Consider the following 21573-nt stretch of genomic DNA (forward strand, 5'->3'; position numbering starts at 1 on the left):
CGATCAAGGGTACATGCCCAGGTTGTGGGCTCAATCTCCAGTGGGGGTCGGGCAGAAGGCAGCCGATCAATGATTCTCTCTCATCATTGATGTGTCCATCTCTATCCCTCTCCCTTCCTCTCTGAGATCAATAAAAATGTATTAAAACAAAAAGCAAGCAAAACAAAAATAAAGCAAGTTAACAGGAGCTCCTCTGGGAAGAGACCGGCAGGCTCTCAGCCCACACCAAGGCAGAGAGTTCACAGGTATGAACAGCAACGTTCTGAGAAGGCTTCTCAGAGATGAACTTGGATCCATTGATTAACTCTCTGAATCTCACACACATTACTAGCTGTATGGCCGTCACTTGACTATCCTCAAGCTCCTGCTTCTGATGGCACAGTAATGTTTACAAGACTATGGTGGAAGCTTGGTAAATATACAGGGTGGGGCAAAAGTAGGTTTACAGTTGTGAGTGCATGACAGTTAATTATCGTATTAGCATTTCTTAATTATTATATTATTTTCCATATGAACAATTGTAAACCTACTTTTTCAACTTGTCTTTGGGTTCTAAGCCCCTAAAAAGTCATATTAATATCTTCTTATTACAAAACTTTGCTGAAAATGATGGACACTATGTCCCCTCCAAACTTAATCTTACTTAATGTTTTGCAAGAAAAAAGTTCTCCGAGAGCATTATGGAAAACCAGATGCTCTACTGTAACCTATTACTGAAGTTCTCCATTTCTGAAATATTTATCAGGTGTGGCTTCAAATGATGATTTAAAACTTACTTCTTTTCCAGTCCGTTCAGGGCTGCCACCGTGTTACACAGCACATAGAGAAGACCGTTATCCAACAACATGTCTGCGACCTTCGCACAGGAATTCAGTATTTGGAGAAGGAGCAGCAGAGTGTTATGCAGGAGCGTGTTGTCATACAGAGAGGTCTCTATTAGCCCTAGGACAGGAATGACAGCCCACTTCTGGAACACTCCCAGGTTTTTCACGTCTTCCTGATCAAACCTACAATAAGTAATGCACAGGTAAGAGCACAATTAGCCACGAAAGCAGGAAAGTGATTGCGATAAGGACCGTTTTGATTTTGAGGCTATAAAATAAATGTGTGGAACATGGGTGGTTCATCTTGTTTTAGGTTATAGACCCCTCCGAAAATAAGATAAAAGGTGTTGTTAGAAGTCTGTCCTGCACAAATGAAACACAGAAATAATTTCATAGTTTTATCGGACTCACTTCAATTCATCCATCGGCCCCTTCGTTATCACTATAACAAGTGCAGAAGAAAATAATAATAAAGTTCCACAGCATTTGACAGACATGAGCTAGTAAACCGAGGTCTAGCAAAAAGTCTGGACCTCTTGCCCCGTACGATTTGCTTCAGTCACGAAGGGAGACTATTCAAGCATTTTGTGCCTCTTCTCCTGATCTGTCAAATACAGGCGGTGATCTCTGCCATTCTCCTCAAGGCCGTTGTGGGAATCAAATGAGATGACGCAGAACCGCTCTGGAAGAGCCCAAAGCTGTGCACACATGAAAAGCTCTGCTCTGTTCTCCTGACGGCAATAAGGCAAGTCCACCAGGCCTGAACCGGTCTACTGAATAATCCTATAATAAACAGCTAATATGCTAATTAGACCGAGCAGCCAGAAGACCTTCCAGACGAAGCTGAGGCTGCCAGGGCCAGCCGATGCATTGGACCTTTAGTAATAATAATAATAATAACAATAATGAGACACTCATTTCTCTCTATCATAGATAGAAATCACAGTTTAACTTTCCTGCTAAACTTCTGGTTTGGAAGAAAGTGTTCTTTCACTTTTGGGCTTGTTTGCCAATCCTTCAGCACTGCGCCAGGCCAGAGCTCAGCATCAGTGCCCCAGGGGTTCCAGGCCAGGGATGGCTCCGCCCCCAGACAGCCTGAAGGCAAGGGGTGGGAGGGGCCTCTCCAGGGACCCTGGCATCCTCTGCTGTTTCGGTTAGGGACCGCCCCCTGAGAACAGAGATGCCTAATTTCCACTCCCACTTTCTTTCCTTTATACCCATCCACCTGTCTAGTCCCCAGCTAGTGAATGAAATACAAAGGAAGACCACGTGCTTTTGATACAGACAGTTCCTTAGGTTTTCCATTGAGGACAAAAGAGCCTCAATGGCGGTGGAGGAAAGAACCCACTTACTCATCATCGGGGCCAATGTGTCGACCAAAGAACATTTCTATGAAGCAGTCCAGCAGCTCCGGAGTCCCCCGGTGGAGGTACAGCTGGTTGGCGAGCAAGGAAAAGCCCTGGTTCTTCAGAAACTTATCTTTCTGCTCCTTAGAGGCTCTGTTGAAATACACATCTAACAGCTGGGGGGAGAGGAAGACGCGTTAAAGAATGCATGAGGACTTTATGTAGTGCGTACGCATCAGACAGGTGTTGCGCTTGTAAGTTACCGCTCAATTTCACGTTCTAGAACATAGAAAGCTAAGGACAATGCCATCTCCATAGCGAAAGGGGACACTTTTTAGCTTAACGTGACACCTGGTGGACTGGCCGCCTTCAGAATGTATGCGCCCAATTCTGAAGGGGAAATATCGGCCCACAGGTTTGCGCTCTCTCTCCCGGCCTGCGTGTAGCACCTGGACCAGTTTCTAGACGTCTGGCACAGTATGTACCCTAAGCACAGGCCTCCATTCCCCCCCCCCCCCCCCCCCCCGGCATCTTAAAGAGGACATGCGGAAAACCAAACTAATTCTTTTCCTCCCGAACTCGCTTCTTCCTTGGATCCGTGCTCAGAGCCCAGGAGCCATCCCCCTGGCCGCCAGGTCTAACCTGTTCCTGTCCCGCCTCCCCGTGTCATTACAAGGCGCCCGTGTCAGGAACCCGTCCCTTCCCCGGACCTCGGTGCCCCTCGCGGAGAAGGTGCCGCCTCCCCCCCTCCCCAGTGACCCCGCTCGCTCACGGCGTGACGGGCTCTGCTTCCCACACGCACGCGCCCTCACCTGGACAACGCCCCGCTGGATGGCGGGGGAGGGGTGGTTCACCAGCACCAGCAGCGCCTCGGCCTGGATGAGCTTGTCCATCACGTCCCCCAGCATGGCGTCCGGCAGGATGAGGAGCACACCGCTGAGGAGCTCGTACAGCCCGCAGCAGATGGGGACCAGGGTGTCCTCCGGGGCCCTGCAACAGGGCGGGCGCGCTCTCACACCGCGGCCCGGAGGCCAGGGCCCCGCGGCTTCCCTGAGAATCGGGATGCGGACGGTCCTGAGCCGCCTGGCCGCCCGCCGGGAGGCGTCCTGAGAAACCGTCGTGAGTGATGCCAGCCCGCTATCGCCTAGGGAACCACACACATCCGGGCTGTGGGCCCTGCACCCGCAGCGTTTGGAACCCACGGCCGTCCCTGTGATCGCTTACTGCCCTACACTGTCGCCATGTGGAACGTGACTGAGCGGTTTTAACGTGTGAAACATTCTTAATGTCAACATTTGAAATGCTTCCTGATTGAACTGCGATTCACAGATTTACCATCAGGTTTGTCACCAATACTTTTAGGCATCCAGTCTCCGAAACACTCTCCTGTCCTACACCTGTGAAGCCCAACATCGAAGCCGCTGGTGCTCTCTGCACTATTTAAAATCAGGTGAAGCCCTAGTGGTTTGGCTCAGTGGGTAGAACACTGGCCCGTGACTAAAGGATCCCAGGTTCGATTCCAGTCACGGGTACATGCCCAGTGCTATGGGCTCGATCTCCAGTTGGGAACGTGCAGGAGGCAGCTGATCCATGATTTTCCCTCATCATTGATGTTTCTTTCTCTCTCTTCCTTTTTCTCTGAAATCAATAAAGATAATTTAAAATTAAGATAAAATAAAACCAGATAAAAAGTCAGCTCCTCTGCACCAGCCGCACTTCAGTGCCGTCAGGCAGGTGGCCAGTGTCTGCTGTGCCGAGGCGCTTCAGGAAACAACAGTAAGTCATCGTTTCCCTGATCTGAAATGTTTTTCTCTAATAACCACAAATTAGATAAACTACAGACCGTTTTCTTTGAGAGCTCTCTATGGTTTAGCATTTTGTTAAATATGGAATTCGTTATTACGGAGGATTAAAACAGGGAGAAAGGTGTCTTTCTGTTTGCCATCGATATCCATTATATTAAAAAGTGACAAAATGAGCCGAAACCGGTGTGGCTCAGTGGATAGAGCGTCAGCCTGCGGACTGAAGGGTCCCAGGTTCAATTCCGGTCAAGGGCATGGACCTTGGTTGCGGGCACATCCCCAGTGGGAGGTGTGCAGGAGGCAGCTGGTCGATGATTCTCTCTCTTATCGATGTTTCTAACTCTCTAACCCTCTCTCTTCCTCTCTGTAAAAAATCAATAAAAAAATATATATATTTTTAAAAAAGAAGTGATATAATGAAGACAGATGTTTCTAGAAGCATAGAATTCTCAAAAGAACAGTGAGACATGGAGGGACGGCTTGCGGACATGGGTGACTACCTGGGGGCGTGTGCAGCGCGGAGGTAGCTGGGCTCATCGCCCGGAGAGAGGGCCAGGCCGGCCCAGTCCTCGGCGTTCCTGTCCACCAGGCTGGGCCAGCGGCGCACGGCGGCGGCCCTGCTCTGCGAGGGGAAGGCCAGCCCCAGGCTGGCCACGGTGCTCTGGCTGCGCTGGAAGGAGGCCAGGCCCCGCAGGTAGTCAGGGCGGCGCGGGCAGGACTCGTCCCCGGGGCTGTCCCCGTCCGCCCTGGGCTCTGCCTCCAGCTCCTGCTGATCCACTCCGAGCCCTCTGGGGATGTCCCCGGCGGAGGCCGGTCTCGGGAGGGCCGCGTCCACCTCGCAGACGGCCTCTGCAGACTCGCAGCTGCTGATGGACGCTTCCTCCTTCTCCTCGGCCTGCTGCAGCGCCTCTGAGCTCCCGGGGGCGTGCCACTGCTCAGGCTGGGGAACCGCCAGGCTGCCCGCAGCACCCGGGCACCTGTCGATGCCCCCGTCCGAGCCTCCGGCCAGTGCCCGGGGCGGCACGAGGGAGGACGTGGGGAGCGCGGGCAGGCTTCTGCAGCGCTGCAGGCGGGCCCCCGTCCGTGGGGGGATGCTGCCAGAGGAGCCGTGTCCTGGGAAGAAGAGAGGAGAGAAACGCCACCTGAACGCCTGGTCGGACTCCTGCAGAAGGCAACCAGTCCAGGCGCGTCTCTCACATCGACGTTTCTCTCGGTCTCTACTCAGAGCTAAGCGCGGGGCTGTGCTTGCATTCTTAGGGCTTGTACCTTCGGGCGGGGACGCGGCGAAGGCGGACGGACTTATGGGCATCAGCCCCGGGCCCGGGGCGGCCCGCCCTCCGCTGCTGAAGTGCCGCAGGGACACGATCGAGTCCACTTTCTCCTGGAAGATCTTGCCATCTGGAGTCAGAATAAACACACCCGTTGAGACAGTAACATGTTTAGGGGCAAAACAAAAATGTAACGTTAAAAGCAAATCTTACTGCAACCCTTTACAAAAATACAAAAGATGTTCCAAGTGAAAAACACGATATATTTTATATTTGACATGTGAGTCCGGGACAATCTCTTACTGTAGCTTTGTGAGACCATTACTGCTTTCCTTGTGTATTTGGTTTCTATAGTTGGACAGTAAATTTACTCACTTTTTATGTTAATCTGATCTCTCTAAGGAGACTCTCCATTCACAGAGGAAAGGACTCTCTTATATTTTTTTATATATATATATCTCCTTGTCAAGGCCTCAAATGACTCTAGAATTGATAGCTACAGCTTAATCTTCCTTTCAAGGCTGGATTTCTTAACTGCAACATGAACGTGACAAATCTAAACCTGAATCAGCTTTCTGCCCTGTTGTTGTTGTCCGAGTTATGCCTCCTCTCTCTTGGCATTTAAGCTCTCTGAGGGCAGAGGCCGTGCCTGGTTCATTTCACAGCCCTCAGGTGGAAGAAGGGCAGTTTCTACCACACAGAGGCCACTCAATGGCTATCAAACAAATGTGGATGGAAGAAAGAGGGAAGAAAGAACAAGAATGGAGACCAAGATCTACCAACAATGGTTATACCTACCTATGTGCAAAGAAAAGTAGAAGTTGGTTGGGTTGTGACAAATGTAAGTATTAGTAGGAGGGTGAACTGCTAAAAGGAAATTGAAGATAATTGTCAATAATTCCAAGTCTGGAGGAGATCCAAGGACTTCTGCTATAATTTTCACAAATGATCTACAAACCTCTCGGGGCATGGAGGTAAGCTGCCCCTCTTTGTGTTCCTGGAAAAATAAAAACCAAACTTTTCTTAGATTTAAAGAGAACTGTCAACTTAACTTCCATTTTTCATTTAAGCCAGAGACTCCTTTTAAGATAGAACTGTGTCTACCATAGTCACCATTACATTGAGTTGCCATTTCCCAATTCAAGCAACTCTGCTATTAGAGCTCATGAAAACCAGCAGTGATTTCACTGCAGCCCCTTATCCTGGCGATTGGGGAAGGCTGTCCAGCATCCCCACCAGGCACGCAGGCTGCCCAGGTTCGCATTTGGCGCCTCCGTTGACTACTGGGCAGAGTCAGCATTTTAGAAATAATACGACGTGAGACTCTATATTGAAATATCCAAATTTATGTGTTATTTTTCTGACATGGAAAGACTGAAGAAAAACTTTCCACTGTCAGATAAACTCACTGCAGACTGGCCAACAAGTTTCTAAATGGAGACACGAAGGCAGTGACTGAGAGACACGGCTCAACAATATTCGGTCAGCGAGGGGCCTGTGCCCACCTTGTGGGTAGTGTAATCAACTCTTCCCTCAGGAGTCTTATGGGAGGAAATAAACCGCAATATCATAATCGAGATAAAACTAACAAATCACACACGAGCAGAGTGAGAGCACCGGAGCGAGGGGAAGGGCAGGTGGTGTTGTTATTTATGAATGTGGACCAAGGCCGAAACCGGTGTGGCTCAGTGGATAGAGAGTCAGCCTGCAGACTGAAGGGTCCCAGGTTCGATTCCAGTCAAGGGCATATACCTCGGTTGCAGGCCCACTCCCAGTAGGGGGTGTGCAGGAGGCAGCTGATCAATGTTTCTCTCTCATCGATGTTTCTAATTCTCTCTCTCTTCCTCTCTGTAAAAAAATCAATAAAATATATTTTTTTAAAAAGAATGTGGACCAAGGTTTAGTCAGCAATCATCACACATCAGGCAAACCTCACTGGCTACGAGGCTGCCACTGTGCAAAGCTCAGAACAAGTTAAACTTTCACTATTATTGATGGTCAAGAGGCTACACAATTATCCTTATATCCAACCTAACGGAGCATCTCAGATACTCAGCAGCTGTTCCTCTTGTTTGTCACTGCGTTAGGGACAAACTGTAAGCGGCAGGGGTTGGAAAACCCCAGAGTGTTTGCTGGAAGAAGGGCACCGGGAAAGGAGAGAAGTGGGGAGGGAGAAACAGCCCCCTGACAAGTACTGAGCCCACAGTATTGGCTACTAAACACAAGCGATGGCAATAAAGCTCCCGGAGTGAAGCCAAGAGGGACGTACCTGCAGAACCTGACAGGTCAGCAGGAAGTGATGAACCACTCGCGCCCTCAGCAGCTGCTTGACATTGAACATCTGCTGCGGGTGGTCTGCCCGGATGAGCACTTCCAGGGCCGCCAGCAGCGCCGCCCACACGCCTGGCTGCGGACACAGCGACAGTGACGTTGAAAAGATGTTCTTCTCTTTAGCCAACAACCCGGGAGAGCTCACTTTTTGAAAATACTGTCCATCCTCGAAGGCCGTGGGAAGGCTGATGGTCTAGAGCAGTGGTCGGCAAATAAGGATCGCGAGCCACAGGCGGCTCTTTGGCCCCTGGAGTGTGGCTCTGCCACAAAACACCACGGCCTGGGCGAGTCTATGTTGAAGAAGTGGTGTTAGAAGAAGTTTAAGTCTAAAAAATGTGGCTCTCCAAAGACATTTCAGTCGTTGTGCTGTTGATATTTGGCTCTGCGGACTAAGGAGTTTGCCGACCACTGGGCTAGAGCACTTAATGTTATTTGCACGCAGTGTCACCTCACACCCAACAGAGAGGCCATTATGAAAAAAGCAGCAACCCCTCACACAGAAAATAACATTGTTGGCGAGCAGAGAAACTGGAACCCTGCCACATGGCTGGTGGGATGGTAAAATGGTGCAGCTCTTACAGAAAAGAGTCTGGGGAATCCTCAAAAATGAAAACCAGAAGCACCACTGATTCAGCACCCCCACTTCTGGGCTTACATATTCAAACACACTGAACACAGGACGTGGCAGGGCACCTGCACGCCCATGTTCACTGCAGCATTGCGCACAGTCACCGACATGGGGGAGTAACCCCACATGTCCAGCGACCGATAAATGGATAAAGAAAATGTGGGACACACACACTGGACCACTTTGCAGTCTTAACAAGGGAAGAAACCTTGCCAGGTGCTACAACATGGGGCCTGAAGACATGATGCTAAGGGAGACGAGCCAGGCACAAAAAGATACAGAATGATTCCCCTGACATGAAGTCTCTCCAGTAGCCAAACGCACAGACACGGAAGGTGGGGTGCTGGCTATAGGGAGGGGGAGGGAGAGGGAGGAATGAGCCCAGCCTCAGGCAGGCACAGGAGAAGCTCCCGATGCGGTAACACTGCGTGCCCTGGGCGCTCGGCACTGAGCGGGCTCAGCCCCTGCCGCGCGTTTTCCCCGGAAGGAAACCGTAAGCACGTGCCTCTGCCTTCCTCCAGACCTTCCAGTCGAGCAGCAGCTCCTCGAGCAGTTTAATGTCCTGGATGATAGCCTTCGACTCCACATCTAACGTGAACTCGCCGTTCTCGTCGGCACGAAGGAGATCTTCCCCACAGCAACCTTCCAGAAGGGTCTATGGGCAATTCGCACCAACACAGGATGCGTTAATGATGGGTTCGCCCCAAAATTCCACAGAAGCATTAAGCCTTCAACTTGAGCAATCACAACATTAACTTCAAAGGGACACCGCTGGGTAATTCTAAATTTCATCAAGTATCTCACTGCCCGGGACAGCGCGAGAGTCAACTCCGCGAGGACGCACCTTCAGGATGTGGAAGCCAACGGTGCACCTCGCCTTGGTGAGCACCTGGTGCACCATGGAGAGCCCGTGGCAGTTCTCCAGCTCCCGCATCCTCTGCTGGTTGTACTTAGTCAGCGAGAGGAGCACGCGCAGAGCCAACGCTTGAGTTTCTTCACGGCTGCTGATCTCCACAACCTAAAAGAAATGGGTACGTTTTTTTCTGATTTGCTGAGAGTAAAAGTTTTCTAATCTTAAAAAGGGTAACATAGGTGATGTATAGTTTTTCTGTAACCAGAAAGAAACCCCGACATGTATCAATCACAGCACGCTTCTCTTCAGGTGGAATTAAAAGCGGTGGCTCAGTCGAAACCGGTTTGGCTCAGCGGTAGAGCGTCGGCCTGCGGACTCAAAGGTCCCAGGTTCCAGGTTCGATTCCGGTCAAGAGCATGTATGTGGGTTGCAGGCACATCCCCGGTAGGGGGTGTGCAAGAGGCAGCTGGTCGGTGTTTCTCTTCATCGATGTTTCTAGCTCTCTATCTCTCTCTCTTCCTCTCTGTGAAAAATCAATAAAATATAGTTTTTAAAAATAAAATAAAAGCGGGGGCTCCTACCCTGGCGAAGAGGAACACGAAGATCCCGGTGCCCCCGATCTCGTGCAGGATGCCCTGGAGGGTCTCGCACTCGCTGGGCCGGAGGCTCCTCAGGTGGTGGGGCTCCAGCGAGACGCTCTGCACGTCCTTGGAGCTGAAGGGCCTCTGGGAGAGCGGGGCTCTGGCCTGCCCTTTAAGCCTGATGACCGGCTCGTAGATGGTGTACTGAGCGGGGCAGCTCGCCGTGTAGACAACCGAAAGGCTCTCCTGAAACACAGACAGTCTCCCTCAGGAAGGAAGCAGAGCTTAGACAGCTGGCGAATAGCAAGGAAGTCCTCCAGACTGAGGCTCCGGCTTTGATCGTTACACTCACTGTCACCACTGACAACAGCCAGAGCTACCCACACCCACTGCATGCCCATGCCAGCCACTGTCCTACCAACATAAACATTACAATTATACCATCCCAACCCCATGAGATGGGAACTTGGGATCAATGTATGCAATTCTTTTCTTTTCAGTCTGCTCCTGAGCTTGAATGTAAAGGTAACACATGCACTATACAGACGATGTATTATAGAATTATACTTGAGATCCAGGTAATCTTATGAACCAATGTCACCTCAATCAACTTACTAACATTTAAAAAATAAAAGTGACTCTAAGATCAGAGGTTGCTTTATATGAGAATAAAATCCCAGACCATCAGCCCACTTAACTAAAACCAAATAGAACTTTCAGTGTTTCTCTCGGGCAGACAGGAACTTCGATCAGCTTCTGGCTCCCGGTCACCTGACCCCTGAGCATGTACCCCAGAACCCCCAGTGGATGCTTAAAATCACGGACCGTACTGAGCCCTATATGCACGGTGTTTTCTCTTATACACACGTTTCTCTGATAAAGTTTTATTTATAACTAGGCACAGTAAGAGAATAACAACAACAATAATAAAACAGAACACAACAATATACTGTAGTAAACATACATATGTGTAGTTACTATAAAGTTAAACCTAGAATGAAAACTTACAATTAAGAGACCAATGTCCACATCGTTCTTGGTCAGGAAGAGCCCTCTGATTTGGTCGCACTGCAGAATGTCTTTGCTGATGTATTTGGAGTAGTCAGTCGCAGGCGAGCCATGCTTACACGGCATTATGGAGGTGTGGCTGGGGCCGCAGGCATAGAGGTGGAAGGCCTCTTGGGAGCCAACCTTCGCTCCTGGACAGCAAAAAGATAGTTACTGATTCAAAACATTCCAACCGGGATTTTCCACAAAGAGCAAGAAAACAACTATTTTTATGCCAGATTCTTTTAGCTGTTTACTGTATCTTATAAAGTTGACTAAAGCCTCAATTTCCAAATTGATGGAAGATGAATTAATATATACAAAGTTAGCTCTTGATAAAATTAAATAATGAAGTTTCTATTTGCTCCTTAAAATAGAAAACAGGGTTTTTTTTAATTTTTTTCAATCCATGGAAAGGTATACCTCAGTAGATTCCTTTTTAAGATGAAATGATTTGATATCTTTATTCCTCTCATCCAACTATTCAATAAACAGGTCTGAATGCTACTATGAGTCAGGTTTAGTACTTTTAGTCAGATGTGCTTTTTAAACCATATATTTCTTTTCCCTAAATGTTGCTATTTTTATAGAATATACTGAAATTATAAAAGAGGCAACCATTCTAAGTTTACCTGTCACAATACTGCGTTTTCTAGGATTACAAAATAAAGTTGATTTAAGATAAGATTCATTCTTGGGAGGGGGGGGTAGTGAGTAGGCTGTGTACTGCTGCATTAAATGTACATAATGATTATAAGAAACATTTAGATTATAAAAATGTTAAAATATCTTAAAAGTCATATCGAAATCAAGGAAATACAGTATTTATTAAGTACAAGTAAAGACAGAGTGATTAATATTTTATCCAGGATAGTTTACTTAGTTTAGCACATGCTATCAGAAAGAAAAATTAGGAAATGCTTTGAAGGGAAATGTACCATTGAAGAGGAGCAAATTTCCCAGGTGCCATTTTCCAGCCAGAGACAGAAACTCTTCCTGAGATGACAAACTATGGCCGATCATGCAGAAGGTTTTATTGCTATCCGACGACAAGCTCGTTTTTCTTGGAAGCATAAAATCCAAAGTAACATCAGGTTTCCTACATCAAAACAAAGTTAGATCAATCACTTCAGTGAGGACTAAGTACTAAGTATTCACTATGTACTATATTTTCTTATCAGATTTGTGTGCTGTTAATCAAGTATAAATTAATAGAAAACATTAATATGTTGTTTTTAAATGCTATATTATTAAAATGGCCTCTTAAGTGTACTATTTGTAGAAATCATTCTATGTTAGTTCTAAATGTGATAAAGACAGTGTCAAATTTCAAGCAACAGAATAATATGTTTGTCCTTGGTCACTTGCTCATGGCTCGGTGAACAGATTAAACCACTAACTTGTATCAAATAGCAAAAAAAGTTCCTTCAGGTAATGCAGAAATAAGTGGGCTTATATTTTTCTCTAGTCATTCTAATTTTATCTGAATCCCTAATTTTAATTTAGGTATTAAAGCCATTGGTCAATTAAAATAATCCTTCTGGGCTAATTTTATAATATATGGGCTTGAAAGACAAAACTATAGTGCCTTGATGTAAAATATATTCCACATAAATGTCTAAATGCCCACATTTCTTTATTGCTCCCCTAAACCCAGATGTTAATTTCTAACAATTACTTCTATGGGAAATTGCTTTTGTAAGGAAGTGATAAATAGGAAAATATCCAGCTCTGACCTAGGTCCCTATGTTAACATAGGGATCTGATCGATAGTGTTCCATAAAACTGTAACCGAGGTGAACAAGTGTTTACTAAAAACATTTCCTACCTCTGCCCAGAGACCCACATGGAGACTTCCCCGTGAAGGCTCTTTTTCCCCTGGGGCTGCTGGGAGTAGGTGAGCACTAGATGCTGCCATTTGCTTGGGAGGAAGACATTCTCCGGTGATTCCGCCTGAGCCAGTAAAACAGCTTTTGCATCGTCGTTTGAATCCACACACAGGCTGCAGAGGAGGGAGAAGGTACAAGCTGCAAATGTGGAATTTCGGATCTCAGTCTTTAGCTCGTGTACAGCTACAAGTGTAGATGTGTGAGTGAAATTGAAAGCCAGTTCTGTTTTTAAGCTCACGGAAAAAGTCAACAGGTCTTTGTTTTATGCCATAACCTGCTCGGTTATTGTATTCCATGGACCGCTGAAACACGTGACCTGTCCATAGGATGGGGGATGGGAGTTACCGGAAGATGAAGGTGCCTGTGGGGGGCTCAGCCCACACTTGGATCATCAGCGCCTTGGATCCCAAGGAGACCATGTGGATGCAGCCTCCTTCTAGGAGCCTCTCGCCGGGATGTGCGTGCTCGGCGCCTTCTGACCTGTCGTTCTCTAGGAAAGAAACAGGTTAGAATGGTCAGCAAAGCTGCCGAAACCGGTTTGGCTCAATGGATAGAGCGTCGGCTTGGGAACTGAAAGGTCCCGGGTTCGATTCCGGTCAAGGGCATGCACCTTGGTTGCGGGCATATCCCCAGTAGGGGGTGTGCAAGAGGCAGCTGATCGATGACTCTCTCTCTTTGATGTTTCTAACTCTCTATCTCTCTCCCTTCCTTTCCTCTCTGTACAAAATCAATAAAATATATTTTAAAAAAAAACAAACAAAAAAAAACAATGGTCAGCAAAGCAGCTGATAAAAACTGGGTGGAAAAGTGAATTTGAAAATAGAGAAAGAAAGCATGCTTGTTTACTTGTAGCAAATTATTTACCCAGAATGGCCTGTTTAAACAAAAGCAAAGTTTAGATATTAAGTAACTCCAAAATAAGCACCGGGAGTGAAATAGTAAATGAGTGCATTAAAAGTTACTAAATGGTTCTTCCAGTTATCATATATTTTAAAATACTTAATAACTTTTAATGCTAAGTGAAGTAAGCCAGTCACAGAAAAACAAATATCAGGTGATCTCACTTCTTTGTGGAATCTAATGAACAAAATAAACTGACAAACAAAATAGAAACAGAGGCCTGGATACATGGGAAAAACTGGCAGCTGTTAGAGGGGAGGGGGATGAAAGAAGGTGAAAGATTAGCCGGAGAACATATCTGCATAGCCCATGGACACAGACAACGGAGTGACAGAGGAAAGGGGAATTGCAGGAGGAGACAGGGGCTGGGTGGAAGCAAACGAAGGTGAGGAAAATAGGGATATCTGTAGTAGTATCATCAATAAAGAATATAAAAGAATAATAAAATAAAATAAAATATATGCTAACTGAAGACGAATTGCAGGAATGATTTGACCAACTGTGATGTCACCACGGTAAACTACAACCAAAACTGCCACCCGAAAAAGCCGAGTATAACAGACAACAACACGGTCGCCATACCTGCTCCATCGAAACTACTGTCCCGTAAACTTAACGACTTCCTTCGTCTCCTGATCTTCCTTCGCTTTTCTGGGCGGCTCTCGGCTTCCTGGACGCACTCCACGTTGAACCACAGGGAGACGCTGAACCCCTCCGCGAGGTGCGGCCAGCAGTTCTGGCCCGGCAGGGGCAGGTGCATGGGGGCTACGTGCCAGGAGGACAGCAGCTGCTGGGGGACGCTGTCCCCGTCCACCTCCCTCCTGCTCCAGGACACGCGTGCTCTTCTCAGCAGGCCCATGGCCTTGCTGTTGAGGATCCCCGGGCACTTGGGTGATGAGATGCCGTTGCTTAGGTTCGGAGTGTGCAGTAAGGGGAAGGTCAGATAGTGTAAAGGGCTCACAGCAACATCACTTTCAACAATTTTCAGAACACCCAGGAGAAGAATCTCCTAGAGAACAAGAAAAACAAATGAAACATTACAATAATTTTATACCAGGGACTTAATAATCCTGAAATTCAGGTTACAAATGAACACACAAACATACCCATACACATATCAGCATTCCTGTCTAAACACCTCCTATCTACTATGTCATTACACTTTCATTTTTTATATAGTTAAGATAAAATATGAGACTTCATTATTAAAATGTGTTATCTCTTGTGGTTGTTTGAGATTTAAATGCTTTTTATGGTACAAACTGATTGATAGTTATGAGTTGGCCCAGGTATTAAAAATTAAATACAGCCCTAACTGGTTTGGCTCAGGGGATAGAGCATCAGTCTGTGGACTAAAGGGGCCTGGGGCCTGTTTTGTTTTTGTGGGGGTTTTTTTGCTGAAAAAAAAAGTGCATTTTTTCAGCAAAAAAGTCTAAAAATCACCCATGGAAAGGAGAAGTGATACAAGACAACAGAAGAGTGGAAGTATTTTTCTAGAAACAAGTCTCAAAATGGTTATAATTACTCATAATTAATTTATGTTTGGTAATTATTTAGCATTTCTTAAGCACAAAAAAGATTGGGTGGGTTGTAGTAAGTGGACTATGATCCAAAATATCTGATTAGCCAAAACAGAAGTGAAATGGTTAAAATATGTGTAAATCCTATATAATAAAAGGCTAATATGCAAATCAACCGAACGGTGGAACGCCTGGTTGCTATGACGCACAGTGACCACCAGGGGCAGATGCTCAACATAGGAGCTGTCTCCTAGTGGTCAGTGCACTCCCAGAGGGGGAGCACTGCTCAGCCAGAAGCCGGCCTCATGGCTGGTGAGTGCAGCGGTGGTGGCGGAAGCCTCTTCCGCTTCCGTGGCAGGGCTATGGATGTCCAACTGACGGGGAGCAGTCCTAAGCCGTCAGTCAGACATCCCCCAAGGGCTCCCGGACTGCGAGAGGGTACAGGCTGGGCTAAGGGTGCATGAATTTTATGCACCAGGCCTCTAGCAATAAAATAATTGGAAACTTCACAAATAACAACACAGAGCTGAGTATATAATTACCACAACAAAAGAGAGGGCTTAGTGATTTTCAAATACGTTTTAAAATAGTCTATTAAATATCAGTGACAAAAAATGAAATTATGGTATATTTACTGTACAAGGAGATTTCTCCAGAAATATTCTCAGAAGAAGGGTTAGCTCTTCCGAACATGTTCTTGAGCTCATCAAAGACACCAACAGATCCACCAGTCCTCTCTGGCAAACTGAGTTAAAGACAGACAGGGGGAAAAGTTAAAGCCAAATGCACAGCTAATGGAGGAAACGAATAAACAATTTCACTGAAAAAGATAAAATACTATTGACACATTTTAAATGGATTATAAACCACCTAATAATCCAAAAATTTGCTGAAGAAATATATGACTAAATACAAACTAACCAACTGACAAAAAAAAACAACACAAGAAAATCACTTTCTTTAATGATTGGTTAACTCCAAGTCAAGTGGAAATACTATGTAAAGAAACATAAAAAGGTGATGGGATTAAGTAAAAAGACAGAGAACGCAGTATGGTGGTTTCCAGAGAGAAAGGAAGGAGGATAAGAGGAGGAAAAAGAGCGTAAAGGGGGATAAATGGTGACGGAAGGAGACGGGTCTCGGGTTGGTGAACACACAATACAATATGCAGCTGGGGCATTACAGAACTGTACTCCTGAAACGCATACCATTTTATTAACCAATGTCACCCCAACTGGTAAGATTTAAAATTAACTAGTTTTTTCAAAGCATAAATTAATACAGTATTTGTTAAGTGACAACCATAAAGTAGTCTTCTCATCTTGATAATGTTTAAGTTATAATTTTCGCTTTCTAAATATAAAATTAGGTAACATAACAAAAAGTAGACATACTGAAGATTATAAACACACTTAAATATCACCAACAATTACTCTGCACGTTTGTTTTATTCCATTATGGGGTTTAGCGTAAATGATGGTCAGTTATACACAAATTCATAGAACTTTTAATAGCTAATATCTGTAGCACATATAAGAGTTCAAAGTATATTTACAGGCATTATCTCAGGTGATCCTCACGCCTCCCCCCCCCCCCAGAAAGTCCTGTGAATTAAATACCATCTTGATTTGAGATGTGATAAAATAGCCCTGCAGAGAGGCCTGAGGCAGAGCTCTGGGGAAGCCCATTCAGTGGAAGCACTGACACTGGGCCATGCCTACTGCTGGGTCCGGGTCCGAGGAACAGAGAGAAGATGCATATAAACTACTTCTGAAACCAAAGGGTACTCTGCGAATGGAAGCACTTGTTATCAACCCTTTATCTCACATAACAACCAAATAGTTTCAAAACGATTGTTTAAAACTTAACATGTCAACGCACCTTGAAAATCAGAATCGGTCTGTGTTAAAATACTCAAGAACCCTCCTAAAAGATTTTTCACAGTTCCCTGAAGATTAAAAAACAAAACGTAATAAATTAAATTTCTTACCTCATTAAAGCATGAAGCAATTGTAATGTAATACATTATTTGAATATCTACTGTATGTACATATATAAATATTTTAAATGACTAAAGAGAAGGCTATGGGTAGGATTATACACAATTTTCATTTTATTTGACCAAACATTAAAATTAAATACAATTTAGCCGAAACCGGTTTGGCTCAGTGGTAAAGCGTCGGTCTGCGGACTGAAAGGTCCCAGGTTCGATTCCGGTCAAGGGCATGTATCAATACATTGGTTGCGGGCACATCCCTGGTGTGGGGTATGCAGGAGGCAGGTGGTCGATGTTTCTCTCTCATCGACGTTTCTGGCTCTCTATCTCTCTCCCTTCCTCTCTGTAAAAAATCAATAAAATATATTTAAAAAAAATAATAAAAATAAAATAAAATAAAATACAATTTAAAAAACATTATCCATTTTCAGAAATATAATAGGAGGCATTATTAGTTACCCACGACATCATTAACTTCTTATGCTACTTTAGAGGACTATGGAATTAGAAGATTTTTAGAATACCACTAGTAGCTAAAAAACACGGGCAAGGTATCATAAAGCATAAGTAATCAACTCAGATCATTTTCAGACAAGTTGGGTTATAAATAAGGAAATGAGTATTTGGGGCATGAGTGGGATAATTATTGGTCTCATTTAACGAAATACAATCCTTTACCTGTTGAATGAGTAGAAAAATATTCTTTTCTTTCTGCCTGATGATTTTCAAAAAACTCTCAAATACATGGGCAAGCACATCAAGCTTGGCTTTACTAGTAGAAAGCAAACTTAATTCCAGCATGCAAATCTCAGGATATATTATCTCTCCCTGAGTGAGGTTTTCAAGTAAGTCGCTTGGACTGCTTACTGCAATGAAACCTTCTGCTTCATGCTTCATGTCTACCCCTGGAAGGGGAAAAGAAAAGGTTATTTCCACTCCCTAAACCACATGTGTCAAACACACGGCCCGCGGGCCAAATCCGTCCCGCCAGGCCTTGCAATGTGGCCCGCACCGCGCTGTCATCACTGCACTCCGCTGCGTTTCCATCACAATGACAGTTTATGACTGTTCAGTAAACCATTCGGCCTGCGATTTAGGCTGGATTTTAGATTTTGGCCCCTTCTCTGATTGAGTTCGACACCCCTACCCTAAACACTGAAGAGGTATCTCAAATCTCATTCATCATTCGAAAGTTGTAGTGGCGAAAGTGCTATTTATAAGATGTTCACAAAACCTTTTCCTACAACGTGCCTTTTTATTATGGCAAATATCCTGAGTAGTCAAGTCTTATGGATACTTTGAAGATGAATGAACAGCCTTCAAAGTAATTTTGATCTTCAACAGAACTACAAATATTATCAACAGCAAGTTTCAAACCTATTTTTCCTAACTCTCTATGTATATACACACATATCCTTTCAATCTGGGGCTGTTTCTTAGTTCTTTCCACGCTGTGTTTGGTAAAAATGAACAAAACCACCTGCTATGGTCCACCAGGTCCTTCTTCATGCTGTCTGTATCTGCCACTTACTGTCTTTTTCACTGGGATAGATATGAAAGCAGCGACTGCTCTCCTCTGTATTCTTAGCTCAATGTCTTTGATAACAAAATCGACCTCGGTGTTTCCAATCACAGACACAAACAAGGGCCAGGATTCATGGTGAAGACCCAGTGAAATGATGCAATGTGCTTCTTAAATTGTAAGGCAACACGGATTATAAAATAATATTATTATAAACCACTTTGCTAATTAATAATCTGACTTGCAAACCGAATCACAAGCACTTCCTGATATTTTACCATCATCCTGGGCTTCGCTATCCTCAGAATTGCTCTCACTATCTGCTTCATAACCTTCTTCTTCAACCAAAAGTTTAAAACCACCACATGCAGCATCCTCCGCGTCTTCTGAAAACTCTCCGGGTTGGGATGACAATTCTTCTTCAGACTGAGGACTCTGCAAGATGGGTGCGAGTAAAAGGCAAAAAGTGTAACATCTACTCATCTTTAGGAATCTAATATTAAATAACTGTCATTTTAAGAACAGTCTCAGTATTTACTTTAAGGAAAAAAATCCTATGAATTGATATTTACCACTTTAAGTTATTAAATTCATGCAGCACAATTTCTCTGACAACTTGACTAACCTCTAGCATGGGTGGGAGGTCTCTCTAGCATATTAAGCTAGGTCATTTCCGTTTTACCGAAAACTAAGCCTAACAAATTACATTCTAGTAACAATGGAAATGACTAAAACCCACAATGAGGTGAAATTATACTTCTTAAAACTTAATACTAGTAAAATATATTCTATTTTTACATGTCTGTTCATGGAACTCACCAACTCCAGGCCATATGTTCTAACCACTCATCCATGCAGTCCCATCCCACACTCTTTGCTTCTGCTGTCACCCCTCAACAGCACGCCTGCCTGCTCCTCGTACCTTCTCAGTCACAGCATCACTGTGTTCGAAATCCGCCGGGTGATTGCCCAGCGCCACTCGGAGCAGGGCATCGAATAAAGGCTTCGCCAGTTCCGTCTCAATCACCTTGGACTGGGAAAGGTGGTCCCTCATTTCAAACAATATGTTTTCCACAGACAAGTTCTAAGGTAAAACAAGAGAGACTAAGAATAGTAATAAAATGTTTCAAGAAAAAAAATGAAACAGTGACAGATAAGTTAATATTAATAAACTGGAGGCCCGAGGCATGAAATTCGTGCAAGGGGCCCAGCCCTCACAGCCCTGGCTTCATTCGGAAGGTTGTTCGGAAGGTCGTCCAGGCCATGTGAGAACTCTGAAACAGCCTGGCCGGCGTAGCTCAGTGGTTGAGTGTTGACCTGTAAACTAGGAGGTCACGGTTCGATTCCCAGTCAGGGCACATGCCCAGGTTACGGGCTCCATCCCCAGTGTGGTGCATGCAGGAGGCAGCCAATCCATGATTCTCTCTCTCATGGATGTTTCTCTCTCTCCCTCTCCCTTCCTCTCTGAGATCAATAAAACTATATACATATTAAAAATAACTCTGAAACACACATTATCACTCAACTCCCATTACTGCCTACCTAATGCCTTTTAACTGGAAACAGTGACTCGTGTGGGTTTGGCCTGTGACAAAGCTTAAACTATGAGCTTCCTGGGGACAAGGACTGGTCCTGTGCTCCTGTGTCCTCCCAGGCACCTGACACTGGGGTGCTAAGCACACAGGCGCGTCTCAGAACTTAGAGTTTTGCAAAGTACACATCGCAGGACAGCAAGTCCTTACCTGGCCGGGCGGCTCCCCCTCCGCCCAGTGCTGACTGGCTCGGGTGCCGTGGAGGCAGATGGCCAGCAGGGCTTCCAGCAGCCGGATGCTCTGAAGTGCCGTCTCACTCGCTCCACTCGCAGGCCCCTCTGCTTCCTCAGGCGCAGCTCCAGCCGCGGGCATCGGATCCCCGTTAGTGGACGCAGCATGCTGTGACCCCGATGCACCTGCTCCGTCAGCACTCCCCTCTGGACCGCCCGGGCCAGACGGGGTGGGGGCGCCTCTCACAGCCGAAGACCCCGAGTCCTCCTCCTCGGCGACCTCCGAGTGGGCAGTGCTCACGGGCTCCGGGTCCTCCTGCGCAGCCGCGGCGCCCTCCTTCTTCCCTGGCTCCTCGCCGGGACCCCGGGACAGCCTCTGGATGATCATGAAAATCAGCCGATGGCACACGCGGACGCCGCCCAGCCCGCAGAGCTGCTTCTGGAAGGCAGGGCTCCGCGTGTAGATCCAGCGGCACATGGACCAGATGTCGGCCGCCTGGCGCATGCGCTCGGGGGGCGGCAGGACCAGGCTGTCCAGGGGCAGGCAGGGCAGCTGCTGGCACAGGGGCTCGCTGGCCGTGCTGTCGTAGCCGGACGTGTCCTCCGAGTCGTTGGCGGGCTCCCCGTCGGCGTCGGCCTCTCTGCTGACGCACAGGAAGGCCACGCAGAGGAAGAGGTGGATCGTGTGGAGGTGGGCGTCGTGGGGGGCGGCCCTGCGCCTCTGCGGGTGGGCTTCGCGGAGGCTGGCGTAGAACCTGCTGAGGCTCTGGGGAGAGTTGGAGAGCGCCTGCTGGCTGTGGGCAGAGGCGTCTGCGTGGAAGGACGCCGGCTCCTTCGGTTCCTCCTCCGGCCCATCGGCCCCTGGCACCCGAGACTCTCTCTGGTGCTCCCCGAGGCTGATGATCAGAGTTTCAAACGCTTTCAGGGAATGACGTCGAATGCCATCTAAGTAACTTAATTCAATTATTTGACTCACTCCGTTACAACTTAAAAACAAATCTCTAATTACCCTGTGAGAGAAAAAAAAAACATACAAGAGGTTTTACAGATAGACAGATCATTTATAAATAGGTACATATACTGTTTATTCAGTTTAATGAAACTTAAACTGGTTTTAATATTAAATATTTTTGGTAATTAAATGTCATCGCTGCACTAAACAAACACTACCTAAATTTGACTAATCAACCACGTGGCTTAAGTTCTTAGATGTGACCAGGATCTCAAGTTACTTTCTAATGATTTTCATATCCCTCTCTAAACACCAAATATATATCCTATATCATAAACGCCTAATATGCTAA

General features: G+C 46.1%; 1 protein-coding gene across 11 annotated transcripts in view; it reads right to left on the reverse strand.

The window, feature by feature from the left end:
• The window catches only part of LYST (lysosomal trafficking regulator), a 58899-nt gene that overhangs the window by 21774 nt on the left and 15552 nt on the right, over positions 1 to 21573 (reverse strand). For all 11 annotated transcript variants that reach the window (XR_006742605.1, XM_036453551.2, XM_045587054.1 and 8 more), the window contains exons 5-25: positions 20250 to 21279; positions 19430 to 19591; positions 18786 to 18942; positions 17664 to 17890; positions 16871 to 16937; positions 15625 to 15734; positions 14052 to 14478; positions 12915 to 13059; positions 12509 to 12682; positions 11619 to 11779; positions 10642 to 10832; positions 9634 to 9879; positions 9044 to 9217; positions 8705 to 8854; positions 7510 to 7647; positions 6039 to 6237; positions 5239 to 5370; positions 4473 to 5085; positions 2983 to 3160; positions 2177 to 2346; positions 777 to 1007 (exon numbers count right to left, since the gene is read on the reverse strand). Coding sequence is in view for 10 of the 11 variants with exons in the window: in XM_036453551.2 (XP_036309444.1) it covers positions 777 to 1007; positions 2177 to 2346; positions 2983 to 3160; positions 4473 to 5085; positions 5239 to 5370; positions 6039 to 6237; positions 7510 to 7647; positions 8705 to 8854; positions 9044 to 9217; positions 9634 to 9879; positions 10642 to 10832; positions 11619 to 11779; positions 12509 to 12682; positions 12915 to 13059; positions 14052 to 14478; positions 15625 to 15734; positions 16871 to 16937; positions 17664 to 17890; positions 18786 to 18942; positions 19430 to 19591; positions 20250 to 21279 (5082 nt within the window). In the remaining variant the exon portion in view is untranslated. The remainder of the gene's footprint in view (positions 1 to 776; positions 1008 to 2176; positions 2347 to 2982; positions 3161 to 4472; positions 5086 to 5238; positions 5371 to 6038; positions 6238 to 7509; positions 7648 to 8704; positions 8855 to 9043; positions 9218 to 9633; positions 9880 to 10641; positions 10833 to 11618; positions 11780 to 12508; positions 12683 to 12914; positions 13060 to 14051; positions 14479 to 15624; positions 15735 to 16870; positions 16938 to 17663; positions 17891 to 18785; positions 18943 to 19429; positions 19592 to 20249; positions 21280 to 21573) is intronic.

Source organism: Pipistrellus kuhlii, unplaced genomic scaffold, assembly GCF_014108245.1.
Source record: "Pipistrellus kuhlii isolate mPipKuh1 unplaced genomic scaffold, mPipKuh1.p scaffold_m20_p_25, whole genome shotgun sequence".
Lineage (NCBI taxonomy): Eukaryota > Metazoa > Chordata > Mammalia > Chiroptera > Vespertilionidae > Pipistrellus > Pipistrellus kuhlii.